At 39.6% G+C, this 27,117-nt stretch overlaps 1 protein-coding gene across 2 annotated transcripts in view; it reads right to left on the reverse strand.

The window, feature by feature from the left end:
- WWC2 (WW and C2 domain containing 2) overlaps window positions 1-27,117 on the reverse strand; it is a 246,619-nt gene that overhangs the window by 84,965 nt on the left and 134,537 nt on the right. For both annotated transcript variants that reach the window (XM_058304421.2, XM_058304363.2), the window contains exons 3-4: window positions 21,135-21,338; window positions 20,302-20,378 (exon numbers count right to left, since the gene is read on the reverse strand). In XM_058304421.2, coding sequence (XP_058160404.1) covers window positions 20,302-20,378; window positions 21,135-21,338 — 281 coding nt within the window. The remainder of the gene's footprint in view (window positions 1-20,301; window positions 20,379-21,134; window positions 21,339-27,117) is intronic.

The following is a 27,117-nucleotide window of genomic DNA, read 5'->3' on the forward strand; positions in this document are numbered from 1 at the left end:
CATTATTTTCTATGAATTTGCATTTTAGGTACTGTAGCAAGTAGAAAGTAGAATTACAAATGAAAAATACAATAGTAATGATACTTATATATCCATGTTATTACCTTTACCAGATACCTTTATTTCTGTCATTTAGCATCTTTTTCATTCAACCTAAGAAGATTCCCTTTAGCATTTCACGGAGGACCACTCCAGTGGTGACAAACTTCCTCGGCTTATCTGTGAATGTCTTAAACTCTCCCTCATTTTTAAAGACAGTTTTGCCAATTATAGAATTCTTGGTAGGCAATTTTTTCCCTTCAGCACTTATATATATAAAAGTGTCATCCCCCTGCTCTTGATTCCATGATTTATGATAAGGAATCATAATTAATCTTACTGGGGCTTCTTTGTACAAAATGCATTGCTTCTCTCTTGCAGCTTTCAGGAGTCTCCATATTTGCACTGGGCAGTTTGGTGGTGTTGAGCTAGTTGGACGAGTAAATTGGTGTCTCCCATTAAGTCTGGGGAAATATTCACCCATTATTTCTTTGAATATTCTCTCTGCCCTGTTCTCCTTTTTGTGCGACCCCCACAATGTGTAACTTGAATGTTTCATGACGTCTTACAGGTTCCTCAGGCTCCCCTCACTTTTCTTCATTCTTTATTCTTTCTGCTTTAGAAATCCATAATTTCAATCATCTTTTCTTCAAATCACTGACTCTTCTGCCAGTGTCAATCTACTGTCGAAAACTTGAAGGGAATGTTTAATTTCTCTTACTGTGGTCTGCAACTCTGTTTGGCTCATTTTTATGATGTTTATCTCATTACTGAAATTCTCTTTATGTTCATCCATTACTTTTCTGATTTCCTTTATTTTTTCTGTTTTTCTTTTTTCTTTTTATTGTGTGTGTGTGTGATTTCCTTTAGTACTCTGTCCACAGTTTCCTTCAGCTCTATGAGTATATTTAGGGTCTTTGTAAAAGAAATATTTTCTGGTATGTCCAAATCTGGTCTTCCTCACTGCAGGTTTCGAACGCCTTATCCTGCTCTGGTACAAGGGACATTGCTTTGTATGTTTTATAATCTTTGGTTGTAACCTGAACACTTTGATATTTTAATTTGTTATCTCTGAAGTTTAGACACTGAGACATCTGATCCTTGTATATAGTTACTATTATGAATGATTTCATGGAATACCAGGAGCTAACAAGAAAAAAAGAAAGAGAAGAAGAAAACACTCTGCTCGCTCTTGGCAGCCTGGCCTGTGGAGTGCTCCTCTTCAGAATTTAGACTTGCTAACAGTAAGTTCAGAGAAGAGCCTCAGGTAAAAGTATCAGGTCCTCCCTGGTCTTTTCTGAGCATGCACCTTGTGCTGGACTTACACATAGGGCCTAGCAATTCTCCCTTTACACGGATCCAAATGTCCTCTTTGCCCTGGGAAACTGCTGCAGTGTATTCTTACAGCCACTATCCTTTGTCCCATGTAGCTACAAATGGACTGTTCTCTCACAGAGTTCTGTATAAGAGCTCTGCAAGCCACCTCTGCACAGAGGGCAAGTCTGGGACAATGGGACTGTGGTGAGTTTCCCGATCTGTCCTCCAGGTGCCACAGGAGATACTGCACAGACAGACCGCTATCCTAGTATGCACACAAAGGCGATCCCACTCCTTCAGAACTGGGGCCAGGGCCCCGCCCTGGAGGAGGGGGCAGTTCCACGCCAAGCCGGTGAAGGCAGAGGAGGGAAAGTAAGGGCTCCAGGAGATCTGACTATTTCTAGGTGCACTTTTCCTCATTCAGTGCCCACCCTGTTACCACAACCATTTAACTGTTCACAGAAGCTTGAAGCAACACACAAGAACTAGCAAACCATCATTTGCAAAGCTCCAGAACCTGGGCAGTCTCACCCTACCATCTTGATGCAATGGATTCAGTATTAATCTTCTTTTTATAGGGGAAGAATTTGTGACCTAAAGGGAACGAATACATAACCCGCTGAAGATTACACTGCTACTAAGCAGCATAGACATATCTAAAACCTAGAATTTTTTTAAAACTACAATAATAAAAAAGTTTTAGATAAAAGACAAACTAGAAATGCACCAGAAGAACCAAAATACAATCTAAGGCCCTAATTGTACCTTACAGCTAAAAGTTTTCATTATGGCCATATCCCACCCAAAATGAAAATATGAATAGCCACAGGAACGGCCTATGTTTTCTCTTAAGTATTGAACTTTCTGCAGCCATAGCCAAACATCTAATTAAAAAATAATAATAAATCAATTTTATTTAAAATAAAAAAATTTTAAAAACAAATCAAATTTATTTACTATAGTAAAGCACACACTCCATCCAAAGCCTGCAATCAATGGTATTTCTATTTGGGTGAAGTGTTTCTTCTTGCCTTTTTTCCCTGTTCTAACTGGATTCTTTTACTGTTGAGTTTTGTTTCTTTTTTATTTATTTTTATTTCTTTACTTCTATTCCCCTGTTTGCCCTCACTCTCTGCTCGTCTTTTTTTTTCAGGAGGCAGCCTGGAACTGAACTCAGGGCCTCCCATGTGGGAGGCCGGCACCTAATCGCTTGAGCCCCCTCTGCTCCAGACCATCCAGTTTTATAGACCTGTTTCTACGGAATCAAATCTCACAACACTGAATACCAAACTGGAGGCAAGAGAGCTACGACTTTCGCACATTTCCTCCTTTCTACATTGACTACACCAAGGCAACTGAGATTTTAAATGACTTTAAAGTTATCTCTGAAAAACAGGAAAATATTGTGATTAAATGGTGTGAATGGAGATCATAGAGCTTCTCAGCTTCTCTTACTATCCGAGTGTGATAAGTTTTAATTTAAAAGAGGGAGAAGGAAGAAAATGACAATTAAGAGAAAAATAAATTCTAGAAACCTTGTGGACTTTAGAAGGATCACAAGACAGGCAGGTTTCATGCTTGGCCTAAAAGTGCACCTCTCAACATTAAAGCTATAATGAGCAAAATGGTATTTTACTAATGACTCTCTTCTCTCTTCACCATTCCCTTCATTGTCTTGCAGGAAGCTCCTCAAGCAAGCCAATAAAGGGCAACCGTCAACCTGTTCCTTCCTCAAATCTTTCTTTTGACTACTGTTACGACCTTACTAAAAATCCTCATCACCCTGCCTCATCTCTAAAGTCACCTTTAAAGAAAATGAGAAATAGCTCCAGATAGCCAAAGGACAAGGGATAAAAATAAAAAAATTAACTTCCCTCAAGAGGAGAGAAACAGAATCCCAGATGTTCACAGAACCATTTTTGATGACTAGTAAGTGGATTCTCTCATCAGAAACAAGATGGTTGCATTCAATATTTTAAAACATACACACAAAACTTTTAGAAACAAGGAAACAAACAAACAAAAAAAACTATGAAAACCCATGTGAAGATTTACGAAATATACAAAGGTAGATCTCCATAAGGAATCAAAATGAAATAAATTGACAAGTTACCATATGGCCCAGCAGGTCCACTCCTAAGTACATACCCAAGAGAAATGAAAATCTGTGTCCACACAAGAACATGTACACATATGTTCATAGCAACAACTAATAACAGCCAAAGAGTGGAAAGAACTCAAAGTCCATCAAATAACGAATGGACAAATAAATGTCGTACATGCATACAATGGAATATTATTTGGCAATAGAAAGGTATGCAGTCCTGATACATGCTCCAGTATGGATGAATCATAAAAACATTATGCTAAATGAAAGAAGACATTCACAATGACCACAAATGCTATGATCTCTTTTATATGAAATGTCCAGAACAGGTAATTTTATACAAACAGAAAAGAGATTAGTAGTTGCCTAGGGCTAGGGGATTGGGAGGAAATGGTAAGTGACTTAATGGACATGGGATTTCATTATGAAGCAATGAAAATGTTCTAAGGTTAAACTCTACGGATGGCCAAACATTTCTGTGAATATACTAAATACCCTGAATTGTATACTTGGAATGGGTGAATCATATGAAATGTGCAGCAGTTGGATATGGTTCATTAATTCCAAAAATAGATATTGGATTATGTTTGCAAACTGGTCTGTGCCTGGGCACAGTTAAATTATGATTAGGGCTTTGATTGGGCCCTATTGGTAGGGTGTTGAGTCTCCTCCCATGGTGGGTGGAGACTCATAGATAAAAGGCATGGCAAAGGACAGAGTTGGAGATCTTGATGTTGGAGTTTGATGCTGGAGTCTTGAGCTGGAGCCCTGGGAAGGAAGCACAGAGAGGAGCTTGGTCGTGGGGAAAGGGAGAAGGCCCTAGGAAAAGAAACAAGCTGTTTGCCCAATAATCTACAGCTGACCTTGTGGAGAAAAGAGAGGAGCTGAGCAAGAAGAGAAATGAAACCCAGGAAGAGAGGAACCCGGGAAGCCTGAGCCCTGGCAGACCTCAGCAGCCATCTTGCTCCATCATGTGGCAACAGACTTTGGTGAGGGAAACAACTTATGCTTTATGGCCTGGTATCTGTAAGCTCCTACCCCAAATAAATACCCTTTATAAAACCAAACGATTTCTGGTATTTTGCATCAGCACCGCTTTGGCTGACTGACAAAGTAGGTATGTGAATATGTCTCAATAAAGCTGCTAAATTAAAAAAAACAACACAGCAAAAGGAATTCGAAAAGAAGGAAAAAAACAAATCACCTCCTAACAAAGATAAAACTAAAGATTATGTAGCATTCTATACTAATTACACTAGTAAAGAAAAAATACAAATGAGAAACGCATGACGAAAATGGCTTTCCAACTCAGGTTGACACCCAGTCTTCAGAGGGGCTGGCGAGGCGGGAGCTCTCCCTGGGCCGCGGCCACATCTGACCTCTCGCTCCTCGTGGAGCGCCGCCCTGCTCCACGGGACCCCTGCACCCTGCCACTTCCCCACCCTCTCCAGTCTTTGCCAACGTTCCCTCCTACATAAGTCTTACCCCGATGACCTGACTCCAAAGTGCAACCAGCTCTCCCTCATTCCCCGGGCCCTGCTCTTCAGCACTTACTCCAAGTTGGGTGGAATTTTTTTTGAACATGAGTATAAACTAAATTTATCAAAATGATTTTTCTGTATCATTGCAATGATTAATGAACCCCCTGGACTCAGTATAGTGAATAATTAATTTTCAAATGTTAAACTACATTCTCAGAATAAACCCTACTTGGTTGTGATCTATTATTTTTAAATACATTGCTGCATTTAGGTCTCCAATACTGTGCTTAGGATTTTTACATCTAAGCTTGCATATATTACTGGCCTATACTTTTTTGCTCATATTATCCTGTCAGGATTTGGTGTTACTATTATGCTAGCTTAATCTTGAGGGTTTCTCTAGAATTTTATTGACAATAACAAGTCTATTCAGATTTTCTCTTCCTTCTAGAATAATTTTTGGTCAATGATGTTTTAATAGGAATTTATTTGTCTCAAAATTCAAATGTAATAGCATAAATTTGCTCATAATAGCCTTATTTCTTAAGCACCTATAGTTTTACTTCCTTTTCATCTCTGTATTTTATTTGTTCATGTTCTGTCCCATTTTCAAGTCAACTCAAACTTATTATTAATATTCTTAATTTTATTATTCTTTCTAAAAACTAAACTTTGTCTTTATTGACCCTCTCTTTTACTCTCTTTTATGGCCATGATTTCTTCGCAATAATTTTTGTCCTTAATTTCATGTCCCTTGTTCTACTCTCTTTAGATTTATTCCGCTTTCCTTCCTAAGCTGAATGCTTTGCTCATTCATTTTAAGACTTTCTTACTTTCTAGAATATGCATTTAAGGTTTTAAGTTTCTATGTCTTTCCACCCTATTAAAACATGATTATTAAAACTAGAGACATTATTTAGAGTTCCCCAGTTTTTCCACTATTATCACTTTCTTGTTCCAGCATACAATCTAAGACGCCACACTGTTTGGTTGTCCTGTCTCTGTTGTCTCCTCGAATCTGTGACAGTTCCTTTGTCTTATTTTTTTTCTTTTTAAAGATTTATTTACTTTTTATTTCTCTCCCCTTCCCCACCCCCACCAGTTGTCTGCTCTCTCTGTCCATTTGCTGTGTGTTCTTCTGTGTCCGCCTGTATTCTTGTCAGCAGCACCAGGAATCTGTGCTTCTTTTTGTTGCGTCATCTTGTTGTGTCAGCTCTCCGTGTGTGTCGCGCCATTCCTGGGCAGGCTGCACTTTCTTTCGCGCTGGCGGCTCTCCTTACAGGGCACACTCCTTGTGCGTGGGGCACCCCTACGCGGGGGACACCCCTACGTGGCAGGGCACTCCTTGCGTGCATCAGCACTGCGCATGGGCCAGCTGCACACGGGTCAAGGAGGCCCGGGGTTTGAACTGCGGACCTCCCATGTGGTAGACGGATGCCCTAACCACTGGGCCAAGTCTGCTTCCCTCAGTCTTATTTTTGATGTCCTATTCACTTTTGAAGTGTACTGGTCAGATGTTTTGTAAAATGTACCTCAGTTGGGTTTGTTTGGTGTTTCCTAATGATAAGACCAAGGTTACAGATTTGGGGGGAGAAGGCCACAGAGGGGCTGGGTCCTTCTCATCACGCATCTGGGTACAAGCTGCCTGCATGACACTGCTGATGATACTACCTTAATCCTTGGTATGGCGGTGTTGGCCAGGTTTCTGCACTGTAAAATGACTATCTTTCCCTTTTCATACTCAGAAATTGATCACTAGGTCCAGCTCGCACAAAAGAAGGGGAGAAGAGTGTGGTGGGTTGGTATTGTTTATGAATTCCAAGAACAGATAATGGATTGTGTTTGTAAACTGGTCTGTTCCTCTAGGTATATTAGACTGTATTAGATTCAGAGGTTTTACTTTCATTTTGTTAAATCAAGATTGGGCTTTTATTTGACCACGTCATTAGGGCAACTCGCCCCCCACCCCGGCTTTGTGGGCTACATAAATGGATAGTCAGTCAAGGGCAGGGAAGTAAATTCACGGAGAAGGAGAAAGCAGGTTCAGTTTTGGACGCTGGAGCCATGGGGAGTTGAGCCGTTCTCCTGATAGTTTGTAGCTGAAGAGACCAGAGCCCTGAACAGCGGAGAAAGCCAAGAAAGAAACAAGCCTGGGGAGAGAGACACGCCTTATGCTAGCCGACAGCTGAGATCAAAAGGAGCTGGGACCACTGAGCCTTAGGAGGAAGAGGAGGCTGAACCCTCGCAGGGACCGGCCGCCATCTTGCTCCCACACGTGCAGCAGACTTTGATGAGGGAAGGAACACGACTCCTCAAGACCTTGTAACTGTAAGATTCTACCCCAAATAAACACCCTTGCTAAAAGCCAACAGATCTCTGATATTTTGCGTCAGCACCCCTTTGGACATACCAGAGAAAGTAAGAGAAACTACCAGAGAAAGTAAGGAATATTTTCAGAGATACTTTGGGTCCATGCAAATATCCTGTTTCTCCTTAAAGGTTTACTCACTAATATCAGCAAAGAACATTCATAGTCTTTCGTCCATTTCTTAGAAATAAATGATTCTGAATTTCAAAATTATGTAGCTTTCTAAGGATTTTAAACTTCAAAGTATAACAATTATATATAAAAGAAAACAATCATAAGTTAACCACTCGATGAAAATCTCCAGAGTAAAAACATCATATAACATCCACCAGCTCAAAAAATCATAGTCGGAGTCCCAGAAGCCACCCTTGTGCCGCTCCAAACACTAACCCTTCCCATCTCCCGAAGGCAGCCACTCTCCTGCCTTCTAACCCTGTAAAGATTTGTCCTTTACGAACTCTATATTAATGGAATCATATAGTATAGATAGTACATATTCTTTTGTGCCTAGCTTCATTCACTCAACACTGTATTAGCTCATGCAACTGGGGTCGTTTATTTTCAGCGTCGTACAACATTACTGCACACTTACCCAGTCTGCCACTGGCAGACATTTCTGACCTTAGGCTAGGCCATTCAAGAGATGAACATTCTGTCGGTAAGTGCGAAGCCGCCAGGTAACAGGCATGCGTATGCTCAGCTTTAGTAGATAAACTAGTTTTCCAAATGATTTGTTACTTTCCACTCCCATCAGCAGCACCGAGCTTCATTTGTGCCATATCTTTGCCAACCCTGTGTACTGTTGGTCTTTTTTCATTTTAGGTTTTCCAGAAGGTTTGTAAATCAGTTGTTTGTTCTTTTTACCTTTTAAACTGATTTCTAATAAATTCATTATGGTCAGAGAATGTGGTCTGAATAGTCCTTTGAAACGTTCTGAAACTAGGTTAACACCCTACTATGTGGTCAGTTTTCATGAATGTTCCAAGTTTCCTTGAAAATTGTATTCCCCACTTTTTTATGGAATGTTAACATATATTAAGCAGATTAAGCTTGACGACCATGTTATTCACCTATTCTATATTACAATTGTTACTTTCTCACTTTGATTGTGGATTTGTCATTTTCTCCTTGCATTTTCTGCCAATGTTTGCTTTACATATTTTAGGGCCTATACATATTCTAATAGCTACATTATAATTTAGGACCCCTTTTCTTGTCTGGTGATGTATTTTGTCTTAAAATCTCTCTCTCTGACATTAACAAATCAGTACCAGCTTTCTTCTGGTTAGAATTTGATGTATATCTTTTTTTAATCCTTTTAACTATTTCATATTTTTATGTTTTAGGGAAGCACCATACAGGTGGAATTTTCTCTCCAAGTCTACTCTGTTAATCCTTGTCTTTTTAACTAAAACATTTAATCCAATTATATATATTCTAATTCTTGATACATATGGATTTAATTTTACTATCTTATTTGCTGCCCTTCGTTTTGTCTGCCTTCTCTATTCTTTCCCTGCTTATGGATTGTATTGTTTTATTTATCTCATTCCCCCATATCCACTATTTCTATTCCTTTGGTGAATACACAAGAAAATGTAAGAAGTTTAAAAATTTAAGAACCATAAAGACTTCCAAAGTAAACTGAATATTTTTATCATGTTCTCAAAGAAAAAAGGAAAAATACAAATACTTTAAAATCTGACCTCCCTAACTAAGCCTGGCTTATTTCCTAGTGACTGTTGCCATTTTATTTCAATTCTACTCATTACCACTTTCTTTGCTTATCATTCTTTTCATCTGAAACCTTCCAACTTGAATCATTTCCATCTGCCTGATGTTTTTCCTTTAGTATTTCCAGTGGTGAGAAAGTATTAATGGTATATGTTACACTTCCATTTTGTCTGAAATGTCTTAGACCACAGTAAGTATTATTGTATATTATTTTCCATCTACAACTGCTATGGAAAAATCATCCCCCCTCTCCCATTGTTGAACATTTGCTTGCAAATAATCTGTCCTTTTTCTCTGGCAGTGTGAATTTTAATCATTATATATTTCATGGTACTTTTCCTAATCTCCTTGGCATTTTCATAGTATCCTTACTTGTATTTTACTTGTATTTTCAATCCTTTTTTAAAATTCCTTTAAACTTATTAACGATATTTCATATTCCATATCCAAAACCTCCAAAATCTGAAGCATTTGAAGTCCAGTTCTTTTAGTTCTTTTAGTTTTCTGCTGTTTCTCATTCATGACACACTGGTTTTTCTTTGTGTTTTTTTTTATTTTTATTTTTGACTATGACGTCATACTCTTAGAACTTTATCTGTAGAAGGCACAAGCTGGAGGTATGTTCCTCCAGAGAGATTTTACATCTGCAAGCAACTGGACACAACCACTGCTCATTACTTACACCTATTACTAAACTACATCTTCAGCTTCAGCTTTTTGAATCCACCCTAGTACTATAAATTCAGGTTACAAATCTGTGTGAAGAATTCTGTCTTTGATAAATTTAAAGATAGGAACGTTTTCTTTTCCTCTCCATATCTAGCAATGTTTCTCCAGATACTTCTAGAACTAGCAGTGCTACAGTGGCAGTTATATTGGGGTGTAGGGTTTAATTCTAGTATTCTCTTACACTGAGGGTTAATTCTTTTGGGTCCCTACTTTATGCAATTGAGCATTGTCCCCATGGGACCATAAAAGGCAGAAACAATGTGCACCTAGCTTGTCAAATTCTCTCAGGGCAAAGCCAACTTTAGTCTTCTGTTTACTATTCTTGGTTCTGGAACTGGTTTACTACCTCTAGGAATTTCTTTCTTGGCAGTTCATCCATGCTCTATTTGTTACCATATTTATATCATATTCACCATTAATTATCTTAAAAAATGAGACATACAGTCCATCATTCTGTTACATTCTGTTACAACTTCCTACTGTTGGTTTTCTGTGTTCTCTTTGTTCTGTTCTTCAGATGTCTTTACAAAGGTTGATTTCCTTTAATTTAAGCTTTTAAAACTAATGATGAACTATTCTATCTCCATTTTTTATTTAATTATTGCTCTTGTCTTTATTTCCTTCCATTTTCTATCAGTTTAGTCTGCTCTTTCCATATCCTTCTAAATGTGATTAAGTTTTACTTTTAATATTTCTCATTTCACTATATAAATTTCTATTTAAAATTGTGTTAGTTGTGTAGTCCACAAATTTTATATGTATTTTTATCACTATATAATTCTATATCCATTTGACCTTGTTAACCCATGAATTAAACTAAAAATGTGTTTAAAGGTCTCAACTGTATGAGTTCTATATTTTTAGCTATCTTTTTATTATTAATTTCTTAATTGGCATCATCATCAAGCGATGTGCACAGTCTAACAATTCATTGTAATAATTTTTTAAAGGGCAGTTTTACAGATAGCATGTGGTAAATTTTTATGAGTCCATGCTAGAAATAAATTTGCATTCATTAATTTGTAGGCTTTACCTACATTAATTAGGCTAACCTTGTTAACTAAGTTGTTCAAATTTTTCCCATCTAAATACAACTTAAACTCTGTAAAAACGGCTACTTTGTTTCATTTACACTACATCCCAATACCTAGAACAGTACCTGACATGCAGTAGGCATTCCATTTGCTCTCTGCTATATTAAATGTGGAAAAAAGAAGATGGTATATATGAAGCATTAAAAAACAATGGTTTAATGCTTAAATGATCAAATACTTTTGACCCTGTCAATTATTGGACTTGATTATTAAAATATCTCATCATGATATTGGCTTTGTCAATTTCTTCCCTATCAATCTTTGCTTTAAATGCTTTAGCTAACATAATTTTAAAAGTTCATGACTGGACTTTTTAGATTTAAATCTTGCTCAATGTATAATTACCTTAATTTCTTTTTCCACCTTAATTTCTTTCAAAATGGGCAGACCAGTATACATAAGCATTTATTGAATAATTCATTTTTCCCTAAATGTACAGCATGCAACTATTATCATAATTTAAATTCAAGAAAGTGTTTCTGTCTATTTCTAGATATTCAGTTCTACTGATCTTCCTCATTTATGTCAATATCACATTGTTTTAATTACTGGAGATTTATGTATATTAAATACATTAAGAAAAAAACCTATACACATTTTTTTTTATTTTTTTATTTTTTATTGACTTTGTAATAATATTACATTAAAAATATATATGTGAGGTCCCATTCAACCCCATCCCCCCACCCCCCTCTCCCCCCCCCAATAACACTCGTTCCCATCATCATGACACATCCATTGGATTTTGTAATATACACACTTATTAACCCAACTGCAATGACTATTCGTGCATATGAGATTGAGGTCTCTAAATAGCATTGTTTACTAAAAAGAACCAGTTTCTTGAGAAATGTCTAACTCCAGGTTTGAGGGGGGAAAAAAAGTCAAGAACATCTTTTCAGACAAGCAAGAAAGAAAAGTATCAGAATATTGAGATTTAATCAAAAGGCCTCAGAATCCAATATGAAAAGGCTGCCATATGCCCAAGATGGGACAATATGAAGATCGATAATTGCAATTACCTAAAACACATCAAATACATTTAAATCTGTGAGAATTTATTGATGCTTTAAAAAAAATAAATGCAACTTCACTGATCATCTCTGGTAAATGCTAGGACATAAACTGGTGTAAAAAAAGGGAAAATATCAAATATTTTATCCATCTTTCCATTATGAGCTAAGAGTAAGCAAATAACTGAGAGCTGAATGGGAGGAAGGAGATTTTTCAAATGGGGTAGTCCAGGGAGGTTAATGTTAACTGAAAGATAGCCAGAGGATAATACAGGGACTGTATAAGACAGTGATTTTGGTGGCAGATGAGGATTGTGGTTTTAAAGAATAGAAAGACAAGAATGTTCCTCTATTACAAGGTGTTAAGAATATGGTGATACATGGGAAAAATACAACTAATTTAATTTGTAGACTATAGGTAAGAGTAATATTGTAATATTTTTGTAGCAAAAGCAAAGAAGGTATTATATCAATGCTGAAGGACAAAAAAAGAAAATGGGATTTAGTTTTATGAGATATGAATATGATCATGCATTTTTTTCCCCTTCATTTTCTTCATTAACAAGAAGACCTTGACCATGTCATTTAACCAACCTGTGCCTGTTTATGTATCTTTCTGAACACTGGAGAAACAACTGAGTTTGTTTTTAGGATTAAATAAGATAAATGTGCCTGGACAGGATCACTATGTGATTATTCCAAATACCATTGATTGTATACTTTGGATGGATTTATGCTTTATAAATATGTATCAATAAAACTGATTTGTTGTTTAAAAAAAAATCATCATCTACAACAGAGACTTACAGGTGGGACTGCTGGGGCAAATGCACCTGCCTTCATTTTTGAAAGGTAGAGAAACCTAAGTTGATAACCCATCATCTTGTGGCTTATATAGTTTTTGATAGAAGTCTGTTGAAATTGTCATCTCTGTCCCACTGTGTGTGATGTATACTTTTTTCCCATGGTTACTTTAAACATTTTCTCTTATTACTGGTTTTCAACAATTTGGCTATGATGTATCTTGGTGTGATATTTTTTTCCTTTATTGGGTTTGTTGAACTCCCTAGATCTGTTAGCACTTTTTTGTATTTTTTTTGTAGTTTCTTCCTCCTACTCTTTTCTTGTGACTTCAAAAAACTATATCAGACCACCTGATATTGTCCTATATGACAATGGATGCTCTGTTAAATTTGTCATTTTTTTCCTCTGCATAATTCATTTGTGATACTTTCTATTCCTACGTCTTTGAGTTCACTGATCTTTATATCTGAAGTGTATATTCTGCTGTTATACCCATACAGCATTTTTTTTTCATTTCTCATATTGTATCTTTCATCTGTAGAAGTTGCGTTTTGGTCATTTCTGTCTTCATTATTTTCATGTTTTCGCTGTATTCATGAGCATGTGTAAAATATGTTTAACATTTTTGTCTGCTAATTAAACAATATCTGTCATTTCTTTTTGTTACTGTGGGTTATATTTTTATGCTTCCTGCATACTTGATAGATTTTTAACAGTTTTATTGATGTGTAATTGTCTTTATAAGTTGAACATATATAAACTATATACTATGATAAATGTTGACATATGTATATACCCATGAAACCATCATCACAATCAAGATAACGAACATATATCTTTCACTCCCCAAAGTTTCCTCATGCCCCTTGGTAATCCCTCTCTTCCACAACTCCCCATCCTTACCGATCATCCCAACATGCCTGAAAATGTTTTAGTTAGATGTTGGACATTGTGAATTTTACAGCGTTGGATGCTGGATTTTGTTGTATTCCTTTAAGGAATACTGGACTTTGTTCTAACTTTGATCCTTTCGAGGTTTGCTTTTAATTTTTCTTAGAGTGGGTCCAAAACAGTTTTTAGTCTATGGCTAATTTGAACCCACTACTAAGGCATGACCCTTCTACAGTCTGTACTTGAGAACCCATGTGTGAGTTCTTATGTTCTCTCCAGTATTCTTCCACACAAATTCTAGCCACTTCCACCTTATTCAGCTTTTTCTTCCATCTCTTTAACTCAGGGATACTCCACATTATGTTTGGGTCCTTCTCCCTGCACTGCAAATAAAGTAATCTCAGGGTCCACCTCATCCATTTCCCTGCTCTTAGGGAATTACAGCCTTCTTGGTTCAAAATTTAAAAACAGTTGCTTCATAGATTTTGTACAGCTTTCTAATTGTCAACTACCAGAAGGCAATCCCTTTAGCAGTTATTCCTTCACAGGCAAAAACAGAAGGCTGAAGAATTTTTAAAAGATATTCACATGATTTCACCAGTCTTAATTTTGAAAAGAATATCTTCTTGTTGGAACTATGTTGTGCTTCCTAAAAGCACAACATCTAAAACTGGGCCCAAATTTTCTTATCCAAATTTACACAACTCTATTCCTCTGTATCTTTTTTTTTTAAGATTTTAAAATTTATTTATTTCTCTCCCCTCCCTACCCCAGCCCCAGTTGTCTCTTCTCTTTGTCTATTTGCTGCATGTTCTTTTGTCTGCTTCTGTTGTCAGCGGCACGGGAATCTGCGTCATCTTGTTGTGTCAGCTCTCCATGTGTGAGGCGCCACTCCTGGGCAGGCTGCACTTTCTTTCGTGCTGGGCAACTCTTCTTACGGGGTGCACTCCTTGGCTCCCCTACATGGGGGACACCCCTGCGTGGCAGGGCACTCCTTGCACACATCAGCACTGTGCATGGACCAGCTCCACAAGGGTCAAGGAGGCCCGGGGTTTGAACCGTGGACCTCCCATGTGGTAGACGGACGCCCTAACCACTGGGCCAAGTCCGCTTCCCAATTCCTCTATATCTTAAAGAAGAACCCTGAGAGTCTAGGTCTTTGATTAGGTTGAAGCTGAACATATTATGCCTACTACCCTCAGTTCTAGAAATAAATATGCACCTTACGAAAATGAAGATTGCAAAATCAAATGCAACATAAATAGCTATTTCATATTCTCACTGCTTCATTGTCATAGCCTCAGAAGAGTCTCTCCAGACTTAATGTGAGCATATTAGGCCAATGTATTTATTGTATATAGATGTCAAGGAAAAATATAGAAATACAGGCAGTAGTGGTTTGAATGTAATGTGTTCATATCTTTACTTAATGCAGTTCCACAAAGCTTAACTCCCAAGGCTCTTCAAAATATGAGAGAGTAAGCTTTATGGTCTTTATAGAATCATTTAAAATTGATCAAAGGTAAATGATTATTTTCCTGTCAATTTTGTCTAGTTAGACTGTAAATCTCCATTAGGAGGAGTTAATTGTATTTAATTTTATAAGTTGTCCATGAACACTATGGACATAAGTGTGTTTAAGAATTAAGATGGGGAAGCAGATGTGGCTCAAGTGACAGGGTCTCCGCCTACCATATGGGAAGGCCCAGGTTTGATTCCTAGGGCCTCCTGGTGGAAAAGAGAAAACGAGCCTGCGTGGCGAGCCAGTGCCCACATGGCAAGCCAAGTGTCTGCACGGTGAGCCAAGTGCCCACGCAGTGAGCCGAGGGTCCATGTGGGTGCCTGCATGGCAAGGCAGAACCCGTGTGGCAAGCTGAGTGCCTGCGCAAGGGCCCGCGTGGCAAGCCAAGTGCCCACGTGAGTGCCTGCATGGTAAACCAGTGCCCGCACGGTGGCCAGTGCCCATGCAAGTGAGTCACGCAGCAAGATGATGACACAACAAAAGAGACGAAGGGGAGAGTCAAGGTGAAGCACTGCAGACTATTAACTGAAGTGGTGCAACTGACGGGGGAACCTCTGTCCACATCAGAGGCCCCCAGGATCGAATCCCAGTGAATGCTAGAGGAGAAAGACGGGAAGAGAAGACAAGAAGAGAAATAGATACAGAAAATGGACACAGCAAAAACAGCAAGGCGGGGGAGGGGGAGGGGAAGAAAGAGGAAAAAAAGAGAATTAAGAAGGAGAAGACTGGAAGCAACACCAGAAGAGATGCATACAGTGGCTTTCCTAGGTGAGGGAGAAAGTAAATCTCTCCTCCCAATGAAAAAACATCAATGAAAGATTTCTTCTGAAGTAGATTATTTTTAGTTTGTAACGTGGTACCCATAAGAGCTAGAAAGGAAATCCAAAATTATGAGGGGGAGGTGAGAGAGACCGAAGAATGAAACATTATGAAATCTACAAATGTGATGAAGTGTTCTAGTTTAACCTATTCAAGATCTGGAAAGGCTTCTAGAAAAAAGACTCTACTGTGCCATGAATTTTAATTATTTCAACTTTCTGGCATGCCATAATAGAAATTGCACCAGTTCTTGCAAACAGTATCTCTCTGTTATCCTCTGCTTTAGTCTCACTTCCACTTTTCCTTGGCAAATATGAGTCAAGTCATAATCATTCTTAATTCCAAACTCACTAAGACAGGTGTACTTTTTTTTTTTTTAACACACCAACTACAACACAAATTCATTTCTGAAGATCCTAAAAGAAAAATCCCACATCTAATATGAAGAGAAAAAGAAAGTCGGTTATCCCATTTGCCGGAGTTCAACCAAAACGTACGACCATAATATAAAATAGTTGCTTTAGATACATGTTCTTGACCATGGGACCCCTAGGTCTAACAAAGGGGACACACCTGGTAATAATGTCATATCACAATAGTGGAGTATGATACAAGCATTTGGCTCTGCCTGAAAACTCTTCCTGAAACCCAAAAATGCAAGCAGGTACTCTGAGATAGTAAAGCAACGAAGAGTTGGTTCATTCATGAGTTACTACTTCATGGTATTAATTTGTGAAAGGGACTTGTATACCCAGGGATTTCCACAGCAGAGCCAAGCCACAATAGACCCAGTTATCAAATCCATGAGACTCTGCCAAGCTACCCATCTACTTGTGAATGGCCAGAGCATTCTGAAAATGATACCCAGCCAAATGTGCAAATACCAGAGTAACAGCACCATCTGTTCCAAAGTTTTTACCAGGACATGGCTTGAAGCAATACCAAAGCAACAGAGACTACAAGGGCCAATTTGCTAAGGGAACACTTCTGAAAAGGCATTTACATTGCCAGGAAGTACTTAACAAGCACCCACACATTGATGAAAGAGATAAAGACAGTGTCACTTAGGACCTTTTATTATTAACGAATATTTGTTTTATTACATTAATAAATAATATATTTTATATTATTAATATTATTTAGCCGTGTCTTGTAGTCTCCTTTTCAAAGGAAGCACCTTCTTGAGGGCACGTATGTCTGATTCAGCTTTGTGTTCCCATAGAGCTAAACATGTAAATGAATACATGGCGTTTCAGTCTCTGATACGAGGGCAGGCCCGAGGTGGCGTGGAACTGGCTGAGTTTGCACTGCCCCCACTCTGTGAGGAGACAGCTCTGGGAACGTGACACCAGCGCTCTGCGCCACCGCTGCTCGAGGTGGGGCTCCGTGTCCCTTTAAAAGGCTATCGTGTGAGATACTCTAATTTGTTTTTTAAAACCCCCACTCAGTTTCCATCTTTTCCAAAAAGGGATATAAATAGATAGGCTATAACAATCGACTGCAGTTATTATTCCAATTACAAAGTGGCTTATAAAGTTAAGAAGTGAAAATGTATTGAATATAATTTCGACGGAGAGCAGTAAGTAATAAATTAGAGTGCTCAGCCCAAGCGAGCATGGGAGTTTACATGAGTAAGTTTTGATGAAATACTTTCATTGCCTTTTTTTCAGATAAGGGATCTAGTAGATCACAGAAATGTACAGGCACAGTAGGGAGATATAGCAGCAAGGCATCTGACAACTACCCCTGGATATTCTTGAGAAATACCAGGGGGAATAAGGAGTGACTGACAAAGTAATGGGCCCATGGCCCACTGGAGGGAAAACTAAGGTCGAGTGACAGAGAACACTTCTATTAATAAATTAGAACAATAAACAATAAATCCAAACTGAAGAAAGATTTTGTTTCCAGTAATTTTAGATAAATTTTTTCATGGTCTTTTCCAGAGAATAAACTGAAAAATTGTGAGAAAAAAGGCATCTACTTAAAGACCGCGGAGGGGGTGGGTGTAGCTCAGTGGCTGAGCACCTGCTTCCCACGTATGAAGCCCCAGGTTCAATTCCCAGTGCCTCAAACAACAGCAACAACAAGCGCTTGGAGAACCACCACGGAAGCAAGGTCCACAAGGTGAGAGGACCCAGAGTCACCGTCCACCCCTGGCAGTGTTTTTCCGAAGTTCCTCTGCCTACCCATTAGAAGAGTCAGGAAGCTGGGCAGAACGCAGTGGCAGGAGGCTGCACCAGGGAGGGCAACTGCTAGCAGTCCACAGAGCTGCGGGAAGGGAGAGGGGAGCCCAGGACCCCAACCAGGAGGGCTTCAACCCGGAATCTGGAAGGGCCCTGCCCTGGGACGAGGAGGAGGACCGCGGTTCAGTAGCACCACCACACAGACCGGATTAAAACAACCTGACGCCCCGCCCCATGGCCAGCTGCCTACAGGAAGCAAAGGAGGTCCTCCCTGAAGTAGACTTCACCCAGAGTCTCAGATTATCTTTATATGTGTTCTTACATAACGTATGTTACTGAACAAAAAGAGCAGCTAAAGAAGTCAATTACCCACTGAAAAATAAGAGGAAAGAGCCAAAGTAACGCCATATCGGAAGTCTAGGTCTTTCATTGACTGACTTGGAATTTAAAAACAACCGTGACTGTACTGTTCAAAACCTGTATACCAGTGTGCAGATTTTGGGCACAATGAGTAACTGGAAACAAAGAAAAAGAATTAAACAGAAATTCCGGAACTGAAAAACACACAGTAGAATTAAGCTGAAATTAAAAATAAAAGAATATAAGGAAATTTCCTACTTTGTGAAAATTAGCCAATATATTCATATGAGAAATCACAAAGTCAGAAAATATTTGAACTGAATGATAATGAAAATACAAAATACCAAAACTAACAGATGCAGGCTAAAGCCATGCTCAGGAAGTTATTTAGAGACCTAAGTAGAGATATGAAGAAATAAGGACTGAAACTTCTTTAGCAATATCAATTAAAGATGAAGATATGCATACCTCTTGACTCAGCACGTCCACTCCTAGTTACAGACCCAACACAAATTTATACATATGTACACTAAAAGGGATGTATAAAAATGTACACGAAGGCATGATTTCAGTGACCAAAACTGGAATAAACAATTATGCCCAGCAATAGTAGAAGGCATTAAGAATTTATGGCATGTACATAAAAATGCAATCCAACATAGCAAAAGAAGTGAACGCAAATGAACCTCAAAATATTCCTGAACAGAAGAAGTCAGGCGTCAAATAAAGCACAAGGTACCATGCTAATCGCAAGAAGTTCAGAGCAGAAAAACCAGTCCACACCGTCGATGAAGTCGGTGTTACCTTTGGGGAGAAAGAGGAGAGCCAGGTCTTGAGGAGACCCAGCTGGGTTTTGGGGTCAGGGCACTGTCTATTTCAGGACCTGGTATCGGCTTCATGAGCTACATACTTTGCAAACAAGCTATTAAGATTCAAAAAATCAAAGACAATTAAGGTCCACTTATATAACCATATTTTAATTAAAAGATTTAGGATAAGGAACTAGGGAAGTTTGGGCTCTTTGATAAGGAATGACCTGGGACACCGACTATCGGACTCTTTAAATACTGGGCTGTTTAACGTAACAGGGAAGAGCTCACTAACCTGAAGGATGTAACGCTACACGATGAGGGGAAATCTGGGGCAGCGGACTTGTCCCAGTGGTTAGGGCGTCCACCTACCACATGGGAGGTCTGCGGGTTCAAACCCCGGGCCTCCTTGACCCGTGTGGAGCTGGCCCATGCGCAGTGCTGATGCGCGCAAGGAGTGCCCTGCCACGAAGGGGTGTCCCCCGTGTAGGGGAACCCCATGCGCAAGGAGTGCGCCCTGTAGCAGAGCCTCCCAGCGTGAAAGAAAGTGCAGCCTGCCCAGGAATGGCGCCACACACATGGAGAGCTGACACAACAAGATGACGCAACAAAAAGAAACACAGATTCCCGTGCTGCTGACAACAACAGAAGTAGACAAAGAAGATGCAGCAAGTAGACACAGAGAACAGACAACTAGGGTTGGGGGGGGGAGGGAGAGAAATAAATAAATAAATAAATAAATAAATAAATAAATAAATCTTAAAAAAAAAAAATGAGGGGAAATCTGTTATGAAGACTCTAAGTTTAATTCAACATACTACCTGCTAATAATAAAAGCTGCCCAACAATGGAATACAAATAACAATCCCATCACTGAGCTTGTTCGAGCAAAGAGAAAAGCCACCCACTGGGTCCGAGTGGAGGAGTTTCCTACTGGACAGGCACGGACGATGACCACGGAAACCTCTCCCACAGCCGTCAACTTCTATGTGTATGTTCAGTGCAGAACCACAGTAAAATAGTCTTACCCTTAATCGTGTGGTAGAGATCTCAGCTTTTAAAATATCGGGATCATATTTGGTACTGGATGAAGATCCTGAGAATACTTTTGAGAGAAAAACAAAAAGAAGAACAAAAGTAACACTTTGCAAATTACATAAATAGTTCTTAGTTTAGAATTTACCAAGACTAAAAACAAGATTTACATGGTACTGTGGATATTTGTTTTTTATAATTCCTTTATTGTCATTCCTCAGACACTGTAAAATATAAAATGTAATCTGAGAACCCCTATTCTTCTTTTAAATCAGAGGAAAGAGGGACAGCATAAAGCCCCTGGTGCTTAATTTCCTCTGTATTTTATGATACAACAGATACAGTTCATCAGAGCTATGGATTATTCAGAAACTTAAAACTCAAATAGAACTTCTGCAATTATCATAACCACACCTTAAAACGTGGTCAACTCCAGATTGTCTATTTACAGGATGAGAGATGGTGACTAAAAACTTTCTTCCAGCTAATCCATATCATCACTAAAAATAGTGCACGAGAATAGCAAAAAGAACCAAATCATTTGCCCTGTTCTAAAAGGTAAAAATTAACTCATAAATGAATCAAAGGCAGAGGGAGGAGTGGAAACAGAAGGTACACATAATCCCCAAATGGGAGACTTGTATGTAGAATGGGGTACAGAGTTTTCCAGGAAATCTGCAGTGTGTATCACCCTCTCTAATGGCTCTCAGGAATTCTTCCTGGTTAGGATGGAAAAGGACTCAAAAATGCCACAGAAAAGCAAGAGGCGTTCCTTGTCTACAGTCAGGTTCCCATTTCTGAGGTCTGAATAAGCAACGGTACTTACAGCTGGTTCGAGAACTTGACTTTTCCTTGTAAGCGTCGTTCAGTCGCACGTACTCATCCAGGGCCAAGGCCAGTCTTTGCTCCTTCACGTGGTACAGCTCCTTCTGGGTCCTCAGGGCGTCCTGAGCCACCGAGAGGTAGTCCTTCAGCATCTTCTCCTGCTCCCCCCGCCATTGCTTCCTTGGATCCTCTATCTGTGTAGTTTCTGAAAATATATTGGGTAGTTGCTGGGTTTTTAAAAATGTAAATATAGTCTTTGGATCACTTAAGCTTAAAAAATAGATAGTTTAAAACTTTGCATCCTCTAAGGAGTTTGTTAGCATTTCTGGAGAGACTTCCCCAGAAATTTGATACATTATTTTCTTTTCACCAGTACCCTGCCCTACCCTTTTCAGGTCATTGTCAATAATTTATTCTCACTTGTAGACCCATCTTATAAGACACTGCCAAAAGTAAGCTTCCATAGCTGTGATCGAGTCACTGCTCTCCAAGAATTCGCTGGCTCTCCAATGCCTACAGAATGAAAGCCAAACTATTTAACCCAGCATTCAAGACCCTATACGAATTGAACCCAACCCACTCCCCATGGTACCTGGTTTCTGCTCATTTAATGCACTCTTGCCATGTTGCCCTCTACACCAGCACTACACAAAGTGTGATCTGCAAAGCAGCACTGGTTCACGAACTCTGTCGCATGTCCGCAGAGTAAGTACAGAAATCAAGAATAAACATTTTGGTGGCGGACTTGGCCCAGTGGTTAGGGCGTCTGCCTACCACATGGGAGGCCCGCGGTTCAAACCCCGGGCCTCCTTGACCCGTGTGGTGAGCTGGCCCACGCGCAGTGCTGATGCGCTCAAGGAGTGCCATGCCACGCAGTGGTGTCCCCCACGTAGGGGAGCCCCACGCGCAAGGAGTGCGCCCCGTAAGGAGAGCCGCCCAGTGCGAAAAAAAGCACAGCCTGCCCAGGAATGTTGCCACACACACAGAGAGCTGACACAACAAGATGACACAACAAAAAGAAACAAAGATTCCCGTGCCGCTGACAACAACAGAAGCGGACAAAGAAGACGCAGCAAATGGACACAGAGAACAGACAACCGGGGGTAGGGGGGTGGGGGGGGTGGAGAAATACATAAATAAATAAATCTTTTTTTTAAAGAAGAATAAACATTTTGAAATGTTTAGAGCAATTTGCTAACAGTTCTTACACACCTGTCAAATCTAATAATAATGTTTGGACCTGCATTTTATATGGCTTTATTTCCTATTTTTCTAAAAATAATTTTTAGGGTTATTTTACTAAAATAAGTCAGTACATGATAGAGTAGAAATTTAAAAACAAACAAAAATCCAAACCTTGGCCCTGGGGTGAGGAGAATGTTCTAGTAAGAGGAACTGGTTCTTGGTTCTACACATTAGAATCATCTAGGGAGCACATGAAAAATCCATGAGCTGAGCTGAGCCAAGGCCAAATAGATTCTCTAATCATGGAACCTAGGAATACCGGTGTATTCACAAGCTCCTCAGGCAACTCCAAAGAGCAGGTGAGGCTGAGAGTCCCTCCTCTAAGACAAAGCTCGAAGGCCTTTGCCTCCACAAAGCTTCACCAGCCGCCTTACCTGAAAAGCATCTCTTCATCCTGTCCTCCACAGTAGTTTATATTTATTTTATAAACTTAAAACACGTTTTTAATCATGTAAGCAGCTATAGCATGGTTAAGCACAAAGGGGTGGGGGGGGGGGGAAGGTACCTAGATCACCATATTTTATTTTATTGTAAGACACATAAATGTATTTGTCAGATGTCGGGTCAAGGAGCTGGGACGTACTGAACTCTATCATCGGGTGCAAAGGAATGAAGAATGCATGTGAATCCATATGAAGATCAGTATGGAATGGGTGAGAGACATCCTCCTATGCCTGCAGACACGTAGCCCCCTACTGAAGACAGGTCAGTGGCTAGTTCCCAGGAGAGCAGGTTGTGACTGGGACGGCACACAAAAAGGAGGCTTCTTCAGTGCACTGACGATGTCCTATTTCTTTCACCTGTTGCAATTTCATCAATAGTCACTTTATAAATATTTGTTCAACTTACATACATCTGTCTATGTACTTTTCCATATGTTGTATTTAAACAAATGTTTTTAAAAAGTAAAATTATTAAACTTCATCAGGAGTTCCGGGAAGATGACAGACTAGAAAGACACAGGACTTTCTTCTCTACCAGAAAAGTAGCTAGAGGACAGGCTGAAACAGCCAGGAAGATCTTCTAGGGTTTAAGACACCAGGCGGAGGCTGAACACTGCCCAGAAGAAAGAGGGACAAAGGAGGAGAATCCCAACAGCAAAACTCAAACTCCAACCAGGCATTGAACTGAGAGGACTGCCAAAGAACTCCATCTGCTGGCAGACTAAGGAAATGCATGTGAGAAAATTAAAAGTAAATAAGAGAAGCATTTTGCAACCTTTATAGCCTCTCTCCCCAAGGCCCTAGGAAGCAGGTGTGCAACCTATTACTGGGTCCAGGACCAGTTTTGAGCAACTAACAGGATCAATCCTAACAATGAAGGTTGAACTAAGAATCAAAGAGTAGTAGAAACACACAGCCTCCTGCCCTAACCCCTAGGAAAGAGAGAAACTGGGCATCAGAGTATACTACCATCCTAATCAGATGCCTAACTATCAGCAAAATTTATGAGCCACGCTAAGAAAACGGAAGACATTTCCCAACAAAAGGAATATATCAAAGCCCCAGAAGAGATGCAGGATTTGAGACAACTACATAACGAGATGCACACAAATTTCCAAAATCAAAATAATGAGTTGAAAATCAATATGGCTAAAGAAATAAACATCAGGAAGACAGTGAGTGAGCATAAAGAATAATGTGAAATCCTGAACAGAAAAGTAACAGAGCACATGGGAATGAAAGACACAAGAGATGAGATAAAAAACACATCAGAGAAAACCAGCAAGACGGCAGTGGAGTAAGGAGCTCCTAGAGCCTGTTCATCCCACAGGGCAGGTAGTAAACATTCAGAGCTAGCTGAAGTACCTGTTTGGGAGCTCCAGGAGACCAAAAGAGCATCCTGCAACATCCTTTAAAGAATGGAAGGAGGAGACTGACCCTCTGCAGAGAAGATCCGTAAGTAGAGGCTCCATGCCCTGGAGGCGGGTGTACTCCCTCCACTGGAGGCACCAGCCACCTTGGGAGCTTTTCCAGGGCTGAACTTGGAAGCTCCACTTCCCAATAATGGGGAGGAAGAGACAACTGGGAAACAACTTCAGCCGCTGATTAGTAAATCCTAATCGGGCACAAGTATAATCCTAAGAACAGGTAGTTTAAACCTGTCCAAGTCAGAAAGAGGCAGGCAGCTGCCATTTTAACTCCATCCGTGGCAGGAAGGGAAGCAGAGTGGCCTGAAAATCACAGTCTTGATAGGGACCCGCTTCTTTCCATCCAGATCGTATTGCAGGTCTAGCCTAGGCCCCAGCCCCACCTCTGGCAGGGAGGAGGCTGGCGGGCCCTGCACCAACCTATCCAGGTAACTGCAGGTACATTTGGCAGGCACAGACTGAATAATCAGAAGTCTACTGGGCAACTGCGGTCATCTTGGACCCGCACTGCCTGGATTGCAGCCCACACCTGCAGCTCCATCCCTGCCCCAGGCAGGGGAGAAAGGGATGTGAAGCTTCACCAGTCTCTCTGGGCAACTACAGTCTAGGCCTGCATGACTTGGATTATTCCACACAGCTGTGACTCTGTCCTACTCCTGGCAAAGGAGAAAGTTGGGAGAAGCTTCATCTGTCCCTGGGGCAATGAGGGCAGCTTGAGCCTCCACAGCTTACAGTACCAACTACATGCTTGGCTCCTACTGTGCAACCAGCAAGGGAGAAAGGATAGGAAGCCCTAAACTAAAGAGAGAAACTGCACCCAGAAAAAATACTCTAATAAGCCAGATGCAAAGACACCAACAAAAAATTACAATCCACACCAAGAAACAGGAAGCTATGGCCCAGTTAAAGGAACAAGATTAGCCTCCAGATGACATAAAGGAGTTGAGACAACTAATCATACATGTTCAAACAAATCTCCATCATAAATTCCATGAGATGTGTAAAGAGATTAAGGATATTAAGAAGACATTGGATGAGCACAAAGAAGAATTTGAAAGCATACATAGAAAAATAGCAGATCTTATGGGAATAAAAGGTGAGTTAAGTAAAATTTAAAAAACACTGGAATCATAAAATAGCAGACTTGAGGAGGAAGAAAGAATTGGTGAGCTTGAAGAAATGGCCTCTGAAAGCGAACATACAAAAGAACAGATGAAGAATGAAAAAAATTGAACAAGGTCTCAAGGAACTAAACAACAGCAAGAGATATAAAAAAATACATGTCATGGGTATCCCAGAAGGAGAAGAGAAGGAAAAAGGGACAGAAGGAATATTTGGAGAAATAATAATAGAAAATTTCCCAACCCTATTGAAGGACATAGATATCTATGTCCAAGAAGCACAACCTACTCCCACCTGAAAAAATCCAAACAGAACAACTCTGAGGCACATACTAATTAGAATGTCACATGCCAAAGACAAAGAGAATTCTGAGAGCAGCAAAAGAAAAGCAATGCATAACATAAGCCATACCCAATAAGATTAAGTGTAAATTTCTCATCAGAAACCATGGAGGCAAGAAGATAGGGGTATGATATATTTAAGATACTGCAAGAAAAAAACTTCTAGCCAAGAATCTTATATCCAGTAAGATTGTCTTTCAAAAATGAGGGCAAGTTTAGAATATTCACAGATAAAGAGAAACTGAGAGTTTGTAACTAAGAGAGACCAGTTTTGCAGGAAATACTAAAGGGTGCACTACAGCCTGGAAAAAAAAGACAGGAGAGAACGTTTGGAAGAGAGTCTAAAAATGAAAATTGTATCAGTAAAAGTAACTAAAAATGGCAAAAGAAAATAAAATATGACAGATAAAATCCAAATATTTAGGAATAAATGTAACCAACAATGTAAATCACTTGTACTCAGAAAACTGTAATAACTCATTGTTAAGAGAAATCAAAAAAAGACCTAAATAATTGGAAGAGTAGTCCATATTCACAGATTGAAAGACTGAATATCATTAAGATGTCAATTCTACTCAAATTGATATACTTTTCATTCAATGCAATTCCGATAAAAATTCCACCAGCGTTTTTTAAATAAATGGAAAGCATGACTATCAGATTTATTTGGAAGGGTAAGGGATCCTGAGTAGCAAGAAACAATTAGAAAGAACAAGTGAAGTTGGAGGAGGTCTCACTTCCAGACCTTAAATCCTATTACCTAGCTAGAGTGGTAAAAACAGCATGGCACTGGCCTAAAGGTGGTCACGTAGAATAATGGAACCAAACTGTTGGTTCAAAAACAGAACCTCACATCTAGAGCCAGGTGATTTTGTACAAGCCTATCAAGCTCACCCAGCTTGGGCAGAACAGTCTGTTCAACAAATGGTGCTGAGAGAACTGGATATCCACACCAAAAGAAGGAAAGAGGACCCCTATCTCATACCTTATACAAAAATTAACTCAAAATGGAACAAAACCTAAATCTGAAAGCAAGAACCATAAAACTTCCAGAAGAAAATATCTTCAAGACCTAGTGATAGGTGGTGGATTCTTAAAGGAGATAAGAGGAGGACTGAGGTGGACTACTGATATTTAATGTATGTAGAAGTTTTGTGTGTGTTTTTTTAGTTTATTTTTATTTATTTCACTCCCCTTACCCCTTGCCCCATTGTCTGCTCTCTGTGTCCATTTGCTGTGTGTTCTTCTGTGTTCGCTTGCATTCTAATCAGCGGCACAAAGAATCTGTGTCTCTTTTTGTTGCATCATCTTGCTGCATCAGCTCTCTTGTGTGTGTGGTGTCACTCCTGGGCAGGCTGCACATTTTTCACACTGGGTACCTCTCTTTACAGGGCGCACTCCTTGCG

The sequence above is a fragment of the Dasypus novemcinctus genome, chromosome 1 (genome assembly GCF_030445035.2).
Source record: "Dasypus novemcinctus isolate mDasNov1 chromosome 1, mDasNov1.1.hap2, whole genome shotgun sequence".
Classification (NCBI taxonomy): Eukaryota; Metazoa; Chordata; class Mammalia; order Cingulata; family Dasypodidae; genus Dasypus; species Dasypus novemcinctus.